This window comes from Neoarius graeffei, chromosome 5 (genome assembly GCF_027579695.1).
Source record: "Neoarius graeffei isolate fNeoGra1 chromosome 5, fNeoGra1.pri, whole genome shotgun sequence".
In the NCBI taxonomy this organism is placed as follows: Eukaryota; Metazoa; Chordata; class Actinopteri; order Siluriformes; family Ariidae; genus Neoarius; species Neoarius graeffei.
This window is the reverse complement of record NC_083573.1, coordinates 81,889,145-81,905,758: the sequence shown is the minus strand read 5'-3', so window position 1 is coordinate 81,905,758 and position 16,614 is coordinate 81,889,145. Positions and strand designations below refer to the sequence as shown.

General features: G+C 38.2%; 1 protein-coding gene across 1 annotated transcript in view; it reads right to left on the bottom strand.

Annotated features, from left to right (window-relative positions):
• Nucleotides 1-1,066: 1,066 nt before the first annotated feature.
• The window catches only part of vstm2a (V-set and transmembrane domain containing 2A), a 64,681-nt gene continuing 49,133 nt past the window's right edge, over nucleotides 1,067-16,614 (bottom strand). Inside the window, exons 3-5 of the mRNA XM_060920713.1 lie at nucleotides 10,501-10,551; nucleotides 10,051-10,384; nucleotides 1,067-1,143 (exon numbers count right to left, since the gene is read on the bottom strand). Of these exons, the coding sequence (XP_060776696.1) occupies nucleotides 1,067-1,143; nucleotides 10,051-10,384; nucleotides 10,501-10,551 (462 nt within the window). The remainder of the gene's footprint in view (nucleotides 1,144-10,050; nucleotides 10,385-10,500; nucleotides 10,552-16,614) is intronic.

Below are 16,614 nucleotides of genomic sequence, written 5' to 3'. Positions count from 1 at the left end.
TTGTGGAAATGAGGGTATGCTTAGAATATCAAAAAGAATATCATCACATCACACTCCAGTTGGTGGAAATAGGATGAAATACCAAAACACACATGCACTTAAGCATCTTTAGTCAATAAGACAATAAGATATCCATAGGTCTACAGACATTGACTGGAGTATTTCCTGTCATATTTTCTCCTTCCTTAAAAGAAGAGAAACCTTTCATGCAATATAAAAAGAGGTTGGTATTTTCTGAGTTATTTATCAGCGAATTAGTACATGTCCTGGCATGATTTTTTTAGACATGCACATGATGTATATAAAAAAAAAAAAAAAAAAAGTTTTGTTGTCCTTGAAGACAAACCAAGACTAACAGGTTGATAACATAAATAAGCTCACATTTATTATGCAAAATAAAAAAAGAAAAAATGAAAAGTAAATCAAAATGAAAACCCTACAACAACAACAAAGGAATAGCATGGACATTTGAGTACGAACAATCTGCATAAAACAAAATCAGGAAACTTCAAAGCAGATTAAACATTGCAGAACATCACATAGTTAAGTAGAACTCCTATCCAGCCACAATATTTACTTAAATGAGAATGCTGTTATATTCACATTTACTTCAGTGTCCTTGAACACCTAATAATCCAGGATGGATGCAAGCTGTACAAAGTCCAAGAAGGTTCAAAATCATATCATTATATATGTATCTGTATTTATATTTATATAATACACAAATATAAATTCTTTCCAGGCTTTAGAGCATCTTATATGAAATTCACAACTGGATATGAACAGAAAGAAAATACAACCAAATTATTAATAATATCTGGATGAGAGATAAGTCCATAATTAGTTCATGTCCATTCAATTTTTATATCAGGGTCACCAAATACATGTCCAAGGATACAGTCTTATGCTCTAGGCCTTGTGTTTTTGACCAAAAGTGATTCTGGTATAGATCATTATAACATTGGGTGCAAAAAATGGGGCAACGGTGGTGTCCGTGCTGTGGAAATAGGAGATGATTTTTGTCTTGGCTTTAAAAGAACAGTGAAGGGGGGGAACAAGGCATAGACTATAGCAAGGCTCCCCTCACACAAACACTAGCAAAAAGCAGGAGAGTGAGTCCATAGCTTGTATCTATCCTGGTACCTGGAGAAGAAATTACAGGCACATTTGTTATCCTAAAGCTGACAGAGCAAACAGTAAACAGTGAATCATGGGTATCATCCAAGTCAGCATTCACAACTTATCATGAAGCACATGCATTTTGCCAGTCATAGATCTTGTTATAACTAGAAACCAATAAATTTAAATAAACATATTGTGGAATCACAGAAAGGCCTGAGTTCTGATGCCTATTTCTACAGCTACAGTGGGGCAAAAAAGTATTTAGTCAGCCACCAATTGTGCAAGTTCTTCCACTTAAAAAGATGAGAGAGGCCTGTAATTTTCATCATAGGTACACTTCAACTATGAGAGACAGAATGGGGGGAAAGAATCCAGGAAATCACATTGTAGGATTTTTAATGAATTAACTGGTAAATTCCTCAGTAAAATAAGTATTTGGTCACCTACAAAGAAGCAAGATTTCTGGCTCTCACAGACCTGTAACTTCTTCTTTAAGAGGCTCCTCTGTCCTCCACTCGTTACCTGTATTAATGGCACCTGTTTGAACTTGTTATCAGTATAAAAGACACCTGTCCACAACCTCAAACAGTCACACTCCAAACTCCACTATGGCCAAGACCAAAAAGCTGTCAAAGGACACCAGAAACAAAATTGTAGACCTGCACCAGGCTGGGAAGACTGAATCTGCAATAGGTAAGCAGCTTGGTGTGAAGAAATCAACTGTGGGAGCAATTATTAGAAAATGGAAGACATACAAGACCACTGATAATCTCCCTCGATCTGGGGCTCCACCCCGTGGGGTCAAAATGATCACAAGAACGGTGAGCAAAAATCCCAGAACCACACGGGGGGACCTAGTGAATGACCTGCAGAGAGCTGGGACCAAAGTAACAAAGGCTACCATCAGTAACACACTACGCGACCAGGGACTCAAATCCTGCAGTGCCAGACGTGTCCCCCTGCTTAAGCCAGTACATGTCCAGGCCTGTCTGAAGTTTGCTAGAGAGCATTTGGATGATCCAGAAGAGGATTGGGAGAATGTCATATGGTCAGATGAAACCAAAATAGAACTTTTTGGTAAAAACTCAACTTGTCGTGTTTGGAGAAGAAAGAATGCTGAGTTGCATCCAAAGAACACCATACCTACTGTGAAGCATGGGGGTGGAAACATCATGCTTTGGGGCTGTTTTTCTGCAAAGGGACCAGGACGACTGATCCGTGTAAAGGAAAGAATGAATGGGGCTATGTGTCGTGAGATTTTGAGTGAAAACCTCCTTCCATTAGCAAGGGCATTGAAGATGAAATGTGGCTGGGTCTTTCAGCATGACAATGATCCCAAACATACCACCCGGGCAACGAAGGAGTGGCTTCGTAAGAAGCATTTCAAGGTCCTGGAGTGGCCTAGCCAGTCTCCAGGTCTCAACCCCATAGAAAATCTTTGGAGGGAGTTGAAAGTCCGTGTTGCCCAGCAACAGCCCCAAAACATCACTGCTCTAGAGGAGATCTGCATGGAGGAATGGGTCAAAATACCAGCAACAGTGTGTGAAAACCTTGTGAAGACTTACAGAAAACGTCTGACCTCTGTCATTGCCAACAAAGGGTATATAACAAAGTATTGAGATGAACTTTTGTTATTGACCAAATACTTATTTTCCACCATAATTTGCAAATAAATTCTTTAAAAATCAGACAATGTGATTTTCTGGATTTTTTTTTTTTCATTTTGTCTCTCATAGTTGAGGTATACCTATGATGAAAATTACAGGCCTCTCTCATCTTTTTAAGTGGGAGAACTTGCACAATTGGTGACTGACTAAATACTTTTTTGCCCCACTGTAATTACACAAAATAAGATGTTGTTATGAGCTGGGAACTCTATCTGAACATCTAGCAATCCTGCAATTCTGGTAGTGCTCTAGTGCAGAGGCAGTCTAATCTAACACATGTCAGATTAGACTTGTGTGTCTAATTCTAAATGTGTTAAATCTGTGTTAATTCTAAACGCAGATTAGACTTGTGTTTAGACTTTTCTATGTTTCTGCATAAATATGACCTAAAACATTATATATATATATATATATATATATATATATATATATATATATATATATATATATATATATTCAGTGTATATATACATACACTATATAAAAAAACTATATATTATTTTATTTTCCCCTCTGAGAATTGAAAATTGTGTCAGCAGGTTAGGAAATGTGCCCATCCATATTTTACTTCAAGTTAGCAAGGTTGAAGGCTGAAAATTATAGTTCTTCAGCAAACCCTAAGTGACTCAGTTTCTCATTGTTAGTTTTGAGCCTCGGTATCTTTGAACTTTTCAAGGGCAGTAAGTGAATGTGAAAGACACATTTAGGAGAATTTACTGTTTCTGGATTCATCAAATACATATAACTGTTCTACTGAAGTATGTTTGCACAGTTCTACAGTGGTGCTTGAAAGTGTGTGAACCCTTTAAAATTTTCGATATTTCTGCATAAATATGACCTAAAACATCATCAGATTTTCACACAAGTCCTAAAAGTAGATAAAGAGAACCCAGTTAAACAAATGAGACAAAAATATTATACTTGGTCATTTATTTATTGAGGAAAATGATCCAATATTACATATCTGTGAGTGGCAAAAGTATGTGAACCTTTGCTTTCAGTATCTGGTGTGACCCCCTTGTGCAGCAATATCTGCAACTAAACGTTTCCAGTAACTGTTGATCAGTCCCACACAGCAGCTTGGAGGAATTTTAGCCCATTCCTCCATACAGAACAGCTTTAACTCTGGGATGTTGGTGGGTTTCCTCACATGAACTGCTTGCTTCAGGTCTTTCCACTACATTTCTATTGGATTAAGGTCAGGACGTTGACTTGACCATTCCAAAACATTAACTTTATTCTTCTTTAACCATTCTTTGGTAGAACAACTTGTGTGCTTAGGATTGTTGTCTTGCTGCATGACCCACCTTCACTTGAGATTCAGTTCATGGACAGATGTCCTGACATTTTCCTTTAGAATTCTCTGGTATAATTTAGAATTTATTGTTCCATAAATGATGGCAAGCCGTCCTGGCCCAGATGCAGCAAAACAGGCCCAAACCATGATACTACCACCACCATGTTTCACAGATGGGATAAGGTTCTTATGCTGGAATGCAGTGTTTTCCTTTCTCCAAACATAACGCTTCTCATTTAAACCAAAAAGTTCTATTTTGGTCTCATCTATCCACAAAACATTTTGCCAATAGCCTTCTGGCTTGTTCACATGATCTTTAGCAAACTACAGACAAGCAGCAATGTTCTTTTTGGAGAGCAGTGGCTTTCTCCTTGCAGCCCTGCCATGCATTGTTGTTCAGTGTTCTGCTGATGGTGGACTCATGAACTTTAACATTAGCCAATGTGAGAGAAGCCTTCAGTTGCTTAGAAGTTACTCTGGGGTCCTTTGTGACCTTGCTGACTATTACACACCTTGCTCTTTGAGTGATCTTTGTTGGTCGACCACTCCTGGGGAGGGTAACAATGGTCTTGAATTTCCTCCATTTGTACATGATCTGTCTGACTGTGGATTGGTGGGGTTCAAACTCTTTAGAGATGGTTTTGTAACCTTTTCCAGCCTGATGAGCATCAACAATGCTTTTTCTGAGGTCCTCAGAAATCTCCTTTGTTCGTGCCATGATACACTTCCACAAACATGTGTTGTGAAGATCAGACTTTGATAGATCCATGTTCTTTAAATAAAACAGGGTGCCCACTCACACCTGATTGTCATCCCATTGATTGAAAACACCTCACCTTCAAATTAACTGCTAATTCTAGACGTTCAAATACTTTTGCCACTCACAGATATGTAATATTGGATCATTTTCCTCAATAAATAAATTACCAAGTATAATATTTTTGTCTCATTTGTTTAACTGGGTTTTCTTTATCTACTTTTAGTACTTGTGTGAAAATCTGATGATGTTTTAGGTCATATTTATGCAGAAATATAAAAAAATTCTAAAGGGTTCACAAACTTTCAAGCACCACTGTATTAACGTGTTTTGTAAAGAGATAATTTATGAACCATCAGTTTATATAAGAGGGAGATAATTAATTGATATTGTAATGGGACTCATAAACTGGAGCATCCATTCATGAATTTCCATCAGAAGAATCACAACATGAAGTACAGGCAATTAAAATGCATGCATTTATTAAAAGAGAACCTCATTAATTGAGAATAAGGAACGAGTCAGTGATTTATAGATGTATCAATATGTTGATTTATTGCATCCTCAAGATTATTGTAAAAATATCAAAAGAGGTGCACCAAATCCAAGTACAGAAGAGAAGGTGAACGTGTGTGTGTGTGTGTGTGTGTGTGTGTGTGTGTGTGTGAGAGAGAGAGAGAGAGAGAGAGAGATGTATATGTGGTCATAAAACCCCTAATAAAAAGGCAACATTGAGGAAATGGAAAATGAAATTTTCGGTAAATCACTGTGACATTTACTGGATTCTTCCTTTAAACCAAGTACTTGTTTGAGAGGAGGAGTGTCTAGGGAGTCTCTCAGGAAGGAGCAGAGAATAGAAAGAAGAGAAGCAAGAGATACAAGCTTGTGACCTCATGCTCCTCCTTGCCAGATTTCATTTGGCCCATGGTGATCAACTGAGCAGGAGCTTTGCTGAGAAGCAATCACAGTTGGCTGAAGCATCCCATGGTTTCTGTCTCCTCTTTATAGAGAATAATTAATCTTTTGTCTCTAAATCTCCACCCTAGGATACTCTGTGACAAGAATAATGTAACCTAATGTTACATCATTCCTGTTGGCTGTTTTTGCTCTCTGAGGCTGTCAAACACCCATTGCATCTGCACTTTTATAACCAGTTCTATCAATTAGCTATAACTAGAGTCAAGAGTCATGTCAGAATATCACGACCTATAATTAGAGCTTGCTGATCTAATAGATGGCTTACTGTGGAGGTGTAGTTAGATAAATGTGCCTGAGGCATTCTAGCTCTGCATTGGAGTTTGCGATAATTTTGAATGAGCTAAACTTTTAGTCTATACTTTTGATATTGATTATGATTAATATCACCAAGCTTATCCTACAGCCAGTATAAAGGTATTTCAAATTCTCAATTTTTTTTTTATTTTAGCAAGTAAAAATATCTCAAAGTTACCTAGTATTTCACATTATAAGATTGCAACAAACCAAATATAAAATTATAAAAATTATTTCTAGATTAAATTTTTCTTATTCTATTAGCAGATTATTTTGTTCTCTTTCTAGAACCTAGATGTTAGAAATGAGGAAAATCATCTTCCTACAGAATGCTCCAAGAACATTTCAAGAAATTAGTAAGCATGTATAGCAATGAGCTTCATAATTTTATATGTAGTTTATTGTTACCTCATAAAAACAAATACGCTAAATTTGACAACACAACATTTGAGGTATTTCCATTTGCTTTTTTTGTTTGTTTGTTTTGTTTTTTCTTTTCTTTTCAGTGCACAGTGGTATGTTTATCATCATTTTCTTCTCTTTTACTCTGTAGATAAGACTCTGCGTGTGTGTGTGTGTGTGTGTGTGTGTGAGAGAGAGAGAGAGAGTGAGACAGAGTGGGAAGCTTGTCTCCCAGCTTCATGCAAGATTGAGGTGAATATCAGATATTCTGTTAGAGTAGAGCTGCTCACCATGTTGAAATACCCTTCCAACCTTTCAGCCATCTCTGACAGCATGCACAAGTGGCCTTTCACCCTGGCTTGTCAGCTTGTAGGATCCTTCATACCATAGTGCTGAAACACTTGCTGTAATGTTTTAATCTAAAATATTGTCAGTCTAATTGTGGATCAATATAGAAGGCACATAAATGTTGATATTTATAAAAAGAAAACAGTTGTCTCATAAAACAGGGCTATAACAACTTTTACTACTTTTACTTTTATAGTCTTGCGTTTCAAAGGATTCAAATGTATTTTCTATTAGGATAAGCACTATTCCGCATATGCAATATCTACTTTATCAAACTGATGAAGAGAGGTATGGCTTTTACTGGCAGGTGAAATGGCCTATAAAGTTCTTTACAAGAACTCCAGTAAATTCCATTATAAGTTGCTGCAGTTCATATGAAGCAAATTACAAAAGCTATTAAGTTTTAAAAGTTACAGTGGTGCTTGAAAGTTTGTGAACCCTTCAGAATTTTCTATATTTCTGCATAAATATGACCTAAAACATCATCAGATTTTCACACAAGTCCTAAAAGTAGATAAAGAGAACCCAGTTAAACAAATGAGACAAAAATATTATACTTGGTCACTTATTTATTGAGGAAAATGATCCAATATTACATATTTGTGAGTGGCAAAAGTATGTGAACCTTTGCTTTCAGTATCTGGTGTGACCCCCTTGTGCAGCAGTAACTGCAACTAAACGTTTCCGGTAACTGTTGATCAGTCCTGCACACCGGCTTGGAGGAATTTTAGCCCATTCCTCCATACAGAACAGCTTCAACTCTGGGATGTTGGTGGGTTTCCTCACATGAACTGTTCACTTCAGGTCCTTCCACAGCATTTCGATTGGATTAAGGTCAGGACTTTGACTTGGTCATTCCAAAACATTAACTTTATTCTTCTTTAACCATTCTTTGGTAGAACGACTTGTGTGCTTAGGGTCATTGTCTTGCTGCATGACCCACCTTCTCTTGAGATTCAGTTCATGGACAGATGTCCTGACATTTTCCTTTAGAATTCGCTGGTATAATTCAGAATTCATTGTTCCATCAATGATGGCAAGCCGTCCTGGCTCAGATGCAGCAAAACAGGCCCAAACCATGATACTACCACCACCATGTTTCACAGATGGGATAAGGTTCTTATGCTGGAATGCAGTGGTTTCCTTTCTCCAAACATAACACTTCTCATTTAAATCAAAAAGTTCTATTCTGGTCTCAACCGTCCACAAAACATTTTTCCCGTAGCCTTCTGGCTTGTCCACGTGATCTTTAGCAAACTGCAGACGAGCAGCAATGTTCTTTTGGAGAGCAGTGGCTTTCTCCTTGCAACCCTGCCATGAACACCATTGTTGTTCAGTGTTCTCCTGATGGTGGACTCATGAACATTAACATTAGCCAATGTGAGAGAGGCCTTCAGTTGCTTAGAAGTTACCCTGGGGTCCTTTGTGACCTCGCTGACTACTACACACCTTGCTCTTGGAGTGATCTTTGTTGGTCGACCACTCCTGGGGAGGGTAACAATGGTCTTGAATTTCCTCCATTTGTACACAATCTGTCTGACTGTGGATTGGTGGAGTCCAAACTCTTTAGGGATGGTTTTGTAACCTTTTCCAGCCTGATGAGCATCAACAACGCTTTTTCTGAGGTCCTCAGAAATCTCCTTTGTTCATGCCATGATACACTTCCACAAACATGTGTTGTGCAGATTAGACTTTGATAGATCCCTGTTCTTTAAATAAAACAGGGTGCCCACTCACACCTGATTGTCATCCCATTGATTGAAAACACCTGACTCTAATTTCACCTTCAAATTAACTGCTAATCCTAGAAGTTCACATACTTTTGCCACTCACAGATATGTAATATTGGCTCATTTTCCTCAGTAAATAAGTCACCAAGTATAATATTTTTGTCTCATTTGTTTAACTGGGTTCTCTTTATCTACTTTTAGGACTTCTGTGAAAATCTGATGATGTTTTAGGTCATATTTATGCAGAAATATAGAAAATTATAAAGGGTTCACAAACTTTCAAGCACCACTGTACATTTAGAATGTGAATTTATTAATGAATCTAGTATTTAATTTTTTCTTGTTACTTCAGATGAGAGTTTCATGCCTGATGCATTCAGGAAAATATGTATCAAACTTAATTAGCAGTTGAGAGATTTGCCATATATCATGAAACAAGGTAAAGTCTCGGCACTGCTTGATCATCCCTCAAGGTAAACGGAAGACATGCATCATGACTTTTCTCTGGCCTGGCACCCAGGTGGTGGAATGAACTTCTTCTTGCAGTCTGAATAGCTGAATCACTGTCTACCTTCAAACAAACACTGAAGACCTCTTCAGTATGCGATTAAACAAGCACTAAATTAAAATTATTAACTCGTTGTACTAACTTCGGCGGCATGGTGGTGTAGTGGTTAGCACTGTCTCCTCACAGCAAGAAGGTTCTGGGTTCAAGCCCAGTTACCAACAGGGGCCTTTCTGTGCGGAGTTTGCATGTTCTCCATGTGTCTGTGTAGGTTTCCTCTGGGTGCTCTGGCTTCCCCCACAGTCCAAATACATGCAGGTTAGGTTATTTGGTGGCTCTAAATTGACCGTAGGTGTGAGTGTGAATTTGTCCCTATGTGTCAGCCCTGTGATGACCTGGTGCCTTGTTTAGGGTGTACCCTGCCTCTCGCCCATAGTCAGCTGGGATAGGCTCCAGCTTGCCTGCGACCCTGCACAGGATAAGTGGTTATGGATAATGGATGAACGAATGTACTAACTTCTTTCCAATACAGTTTTAGCTGACAGTATTATTTAGCTGTCAGAAGTCTGATCTATTTGTACTTGCATGATGTGCTTTTTGAGAGAGATAATAAATCACTTCTGTAAGTGTGGATAAGGATGTCTGCCAAATGTGATAAAATTACTATAATAAAATGTAACTTTAATCACAGCTAAAAAAAAAATACTTTAGATACCTGAATATTCAGAGTTTGACAATAGTGAAATGACTGTTTCATCTTATTTTAGCTGCTGTTTTAAGGCTAAAGTAATGATTTCTTGAGGTTTTAGGAAGCCAAAATAAATTATATATATATATATATATATATATATATATATATATATATATATATATATATATATATATATATATGAACAACAACAAAAAAATAATATAATGAATGCAAAAGCTCTGCCAGGAGCCACTTTTACCTGATCCAGCACTGTGTTTGACTGTTTTCGACTGTGATGCCTGCGAGGTAGAGGAAGACTGGGAGTGTTGATCTGAGTTCATACCGTTGCTGTCTTGGCCTAAAGCTGAGCTGCTCTTACGAGGCTTCTTATTCGTCAGGTGCAGAGGTGAAGTCTTCTTGATGAGTCCTCTACGGACTGTTGCATTGACCTTTAGGTAAGCCTGGACCTTGTACTCCTTCAGTTCTCCATAGTTGGCATCAGTGACTCTGCACTCATATAGGCCCTCATCACTCTTGCTAACCCGTGCAATTTGAAGCTTGTGGGAAATGTCATTGCCTTGGACCTTGACTGTCTGTTTGTGGAACAGGCAGCAAGGTTTAAATAGCATCCAATTTGTCAATCATTCATATTGATTTATAATTTGATTTGCATTTTTAAAAGCAATACCCATGAAAAACATCTACTTACACTTATTTTAGTTCCTTCATCATCTGGGTCAGGCTCTGGTATCAGCTCAATCTAGAATTTAATGGAAGCATCAACAATTTGAATAGCTGCTTTCAGCTTTTCATCATTTTAATCCACCTTAACAATCATTCATAAACAAATTACATCAACACCTTTCACCTTCACAAGTTCAGCCCACTTCATCTCTAAATAATCATGTTCTGATGTTTGCAGGTCATATAACAATACAGCCTGTAAATGTTTCAAAGACTCTTTTTTTGTAGCTTTTACTGTTCAAGGGACGGGAAAAGACATCAAGCAGTTTCTACAAGGCATTTCTTTCTTGACAGCTGAAGGGAATGCTGATTCATTAGAACAGCCAGAGCAACAGATGGCACCTCAAAAACCTTTTTCCTGGTGTTTAGGAAGCTTAAAATATTCAAAAAGTATGACATCAAGGAAACAACAAAAGGAGAAAAAAAGTCTATCACACAGAAGAGGTACAAAGGACAGTGGAGCTGAAGGGTTCCTGGGTTTATCACTGCATGAACACTATGGACGCAGAGCTTGTGCTGGAAGGTTTTAGTTTTAAGCGTTCTTCCTTTGACTACTGCTATCAGGCTCTTGAGGAAATCCCATAACCCTGTGCTGCTCGAGAGATTCTGTAGCAAGATGCCCATATTGCCTTTACCCCTTACCCAGTATTTCCCAAGGATAGACTCCTGATTCTGTGACCCTAACCAGGATAAAGAGGTTACTGAAGATGAAGAATAAATGATCAATGGGGAAAAAAAGGTCCTTGTAAAATGACGAGCATCAGGTTTGATGCCATGGTTAGATTTTGGGAAGGCTAGGCAATGAAAGAGAATTGAAAATATGGTAAAACTTATTAAGCCACATGGAAGGACATGATATCCAACTCATAATCTCTCCCACTTCTTCTCAAATATTGTATTTTATCACCATTAACTTTAAACAATTTACCATGTAACATAAATTGTACCTCCAATAGATATCCATTTGTACAAATGCAACAAACACAAGCTAATTGTGATCTAATGGATTTCTAATTGCAACACTGATTCCTAACATTCATTTGGGAGTACAATAACTTGCTTTAAGCCTGTTAATTTACCTCAAAGTTGAATCACTAAATTTTGTCCCTGTAGGACTGAAATGGGTGACCTCCAATCTACCAGATGCAATTTTCTTTAGATATGTACAAAATGATTTTCAACCTGATTAAAAAAATAAATAAATAAATCCTTAACCACTCAAATGCAATACAGTAGTGTAGTTTTGGGAAATGCAGGCTATCCTTTTATCCATACCCCTGTACACAACAACAAAAATATTTTTACCATTCAAATGTAAATGTGTCACCATCTATGTATGGAGCCACCAGTTTCAGAATGTTCTTGATGAAATTTCTTCTGATTGTTGTCCCTTTACAATAGGCTGCTTCGTTCAGAAGACCTGATCTTGCCTTGTATTCAGTGAGATTGGCTTCTTTTAAAAGGTGCCCCACGATCATTTTGCATAATGCATGAGGCTGTGCAATCTGAGTGCTAAATTAATGTCAGAAAAGGAGAATGGCATCAGTTCTGGCAAAGAAAAAAAAAAGGAAAGGGGGGTGTCTATGAATGGCTGTGGTTGTGTAGCATTTGTACTTCATTACAATGAAATTTGGCCTTCCAGACTCCTCATTCTCTGCTATATTTATGAATCCTTGCCCCTCTTTTAGCAAAGATATAACACAATCTTAAGTGGCATAGATGGAATGATGAATACCAAATAAATGTTACATAGCTTTTATTACTGTGGTTTGCCCTGTGTATGCAGAATGGAGCACAGTTACATTATAATGGCAGCACCAGGGCTTTAGCAACCCCTGGACCAGATGAACCACAGCTGAGTAGACATATGCTAAACATACTCTCATTCACACATAATGACCTCAGGGCTCCGTAGAATAAAACAAATGTGTGTGCATCTGCAGATTTCACATCATGGCCTCGACTAATTTGAGGCGAACAAGCTCTGGATTTGCACTTTTAAGAGCAGGGAGATAAGAGCTAATTATGCTCTTGCATGCAATAAAGCAGTTTTCTTAATAATCACACATCAGGATGTACATTTAATGATGTTTAACTGTGCTGATTCCAATATAATTATCTCTGGTCATCAGGAGTGGCCTGCTAGTCTGACTTTAATACATCTAGATTTGTTATGTTTTAGATTTTGTTGTCCTAATGGAGAATATCAATGCAAATGGTTTACTCAATTATATGTGAAATACATTATTGTCTTTGCAATGAGGAACTACAACCCACAGTATGCTTTAAAATAGCCATGTTATTCCTTTGTTCTTTTTCACTGCATATTACTGCACAATATATTCACGAGAAAATGTCGAGAGTCATCCCAAATGATCCATGAGTCAGAAGCTTAGCTCAAAGAACAGGTACAGTCCTGAACTTTTCTACCCTTGTCAATAATGTCTGTCTCTTTTAACCACTGGAAATCTCCTCAGTAGCCTACTTCCAGTTTTTGGTGTGTCTTCAAACCATCAAATGTATGATATTTTTCCCACTGACAGTCCTTCATAACACTGGCAATGCATCCAGAGAAATCTCAGACATACGTATAACTTATTCCTTGGAGGCTCCTGACAACTATGAACTTAATGAATTTTGCTAGCTTACAGACATGCGTACGTGTGTGTGTGTGTGTGTGTGTGTGTGTGTGTGTGTGTGTGTTTACATATTTCACTTGTACTTTAGGGTTTTGATGTTTTATTGAGTCAAGTAATAAATCTCTAAGCTGCAGAGAATTGTTATACACATGTAGACATCTTGAAGGAAATGACTTGTTAACTCCAGTGAGTCTAAAAAGAGACAGATGTTGGTGATTGATTTTATCTCAGGTATAGAACAAGGGAATACTTGTCACATTTGTTCATGACTTCAGGGTATAAGATGGCTTACAAATCTTGCATGCTTGGTTCAATTTACTGAGGCTTTGGGAACTTGCTTTGTGAGTAAAGGGAGAAATCATAGCTTTAATAAAACGACGACTGAATTCTAATCAGTATTAATGATGGGCAGTTTGATTCATTTCAGTGAACTAATTCTTTTGAACAGTTTGAGAAAATGAATTGGGTTTTTCAGGTTTTTGAGTTTTGATTCTATTGCACTTTCAGTACATTTCCTCACTTCTTTCTTCAGCTTGCGGCACTTGCTGAAGCTTTACATTGAATGCAAAAGGCTGTATACAATTCAAATGTTAATAAAATAAATACTCCAACTTTGCAGAATTTCAATAATGCTATTTCTTTCTTCTTTGATAATGTTCCCTTTATATTTAAATTCTTATAAATTTATATAGTCACACTTATTTATTCAAGTTATAAACATGTAATTAAAATATTGTGTTTGTTTTTTGTTTTCTCAATTTCATTTTGCTTACTGTTAAATTTTATTCATTACAAAAATAAAAGTGCCTTTAAAACAACAACAACAACAATGACAACAAATCTGTCCTCATTTAATTTGGTGGTTGTGCAAGATTCAACACTACCAGCAGAGATTTCAAACACTTCAAAATGGTGAAATAAATCAACGTATCAATAAACAGGCATAGCCCAAAACATGTCAGTTTAATATCATACAATTATGCGCATGTCCTTAAAACTCTTTTTATTTATTTCTTTGGAACAAACAGTGCTATCACTTAATTGTTGAAAAAGGTTTTTAATATCAAAATTTTAATCAGGTATCATCAACCAATATGCTGCATTTATTAGCTACACAAAAGTTTCTATTTTGTCACACAAAAATCTTGCTTGAACCATTGAATATGAGCTGAGCCATGAGCTCAGATAGACTCGTCTCCTGCATGATCTGTCAAACTTGAGCTTTCAGACTTGTGCTCTTGAAATTCAGCTTTTGAATTCAAGCTTCCTGGTTATGGAGCTGCAGAAGGCTGATAGTTAAGACAATATAGTGATTAACTAAATTCAGATCCTTTTGGGGAAAAAAATAACTTTACTGGGGTAAATGTAAACTCTTGTCAATTTCACAATACAATAAGTCTATTTTCTTCAGAGGTGAATGTGACCACAACCTTTTTTTGGGGGGGGGGGCATTATTCAACACTTTCTTGCTCTTTGTTGATTATTATTAGCCCAGTGCATCCTGTGTACTGATACCGAAGCTTTCTAAGTCTGATTCCATGTAGTTGAGTAGGATCAGCTGAATTAGCAAAAAGTATGTTTCAGTTGTGTTGAACCAATACTAATGACGCACCAAAAAGTGTCATTCAAAAAGAACAATTCTTTCATGAACTGCACACCATAGATCAGCATAAATTTGAAAATGAGCATGGTTTTACAGAATCCCATTGATGGGTGGGGGCTGGGGAAGGTGTGCTGCCCACCACTGATTAGAGAGCATTAAAGTTCTTTTTTTTTAAACAAAAATTTCATGACCAAGAGAAGTACCAAATGGTTGACTCTGTGTCTGCATCAGCCTTGCAAGTTTAGTATGATTTTAAAACTAATAGATGGCATTTTGAGCCATTTGCAACCCATTAAATGCCAATTTTTACAAAAATCATAATTTTGTCAATATTAATACCAGCACTGACATGTTTTCTTACACTACAGTCACATTATTTAGTTTACATTTAGTGTACATTTAAGTGTGTTGTACTTTAAGGTTTTTTGCTGAAAATGGTTGCAAGAAAGACTGCAAGTGTCAGTAAACCTGCTGGTGAAGAGCTGACTACAAGCATGGACAGCTCAAACTACAACTCCCTGAACACATAGCGCCCTCTGTCTCCCGTCTTCTAACACACAGCTGACATCCATTTCCTCATCACCTGCCCCTTTATATAAACACCAGTCACACAAGCATTCGATGTGAAGTATTGTTCCGGTTCACCGATCATACCAAGCCTTGTTTTCTCTCTGACTGCCTTTCTACCATTCTGACCTTTGCTTGTGTTTCTCATTTCCTCAATCTCTGTTTATCTCTGATATTCTGTTTGCCGACCGCCCGACCCTAGCGTGTTCACTGACCTTGATTCCTGTCTCTCGATTTGGCTTGGTTCTCTGTTCTAAAGCTGTCTTCTGCCGCACATACATCCATAGTGCCTGCGTACTCACAGAATACTTCGCCATCATGGATGTAGTGGAGGATCAAAAGCAGACGGCTCTCAATGCCCAGGGGTGACTGCTAGGAGAACACCAACAAATGCTTGCTGATCTCAACACCAGGATGGCACAGCTAATGACGGTTATGTCACAGGCCCTCCTAGCACGCACCGAATCTCCCCCTAACCCGGCGTTGCAACTCCCTGCACTGGAAAAGTTTGCTGCCGACCCCCCTACATTTAAGGGCTTCTTGCACCAATGCTCTTTGTATTCTGCCACCATGCCAGATATCCCAGAAGAACATAAAATCACTAAGTTTCTGTCTCTCCTCTCCAGCAAAGCACTCCGCTGGGCTACAGCTGTCTGCAACAAAGGTGGAAAGCCAATGGGGTCATATGAACTGTTTTTCTCTCCCTCTTCAAGAAGGTTTTCTGCCATGAACCTGAGGGAATTGAAGTCGGGGAAAGCCTTCTCACCAGCTCACACGGCACTAGAAGCGTTGAATACGCCCTAGATTTTAGGACCCTCGCAACCTCCAGTGGATGGAACGACCCAGCACTCAAAGCAGTCTTTCACCAGGGGTTGTGCCTTGAGATCCTCAGTGAGCTGCCATGCAGGGATGAGAACCTCTCACTGGATGCCTTGATTGAACTGGCTATTCGTCTGGACCAGCTGTTGAAACACTGGCCTTCGGTCCTCACAGATAAGAAACCAAACCCACCTCCAGAGGACCACGAACCCATGGAACTCTCTCGCTCATGGTTGTCCCGCACTGAGCATGCCAGATGGCATAAAAGAGGGTTTGTGTTACTATTGTGGGAGCGCCGATCACAACCTCCAGCACTGTCCAGTTTGACCTGTCCAGGGAACCTCCACTGAGAGATCCACTTCCTCTCCAAGTCCGGTGAAAAAGCTCCACTCTAAGTCCTTCAAAATCCCTGTATTACTGAAGTTGGCATCCTCCACTCATGTGCTGTCAG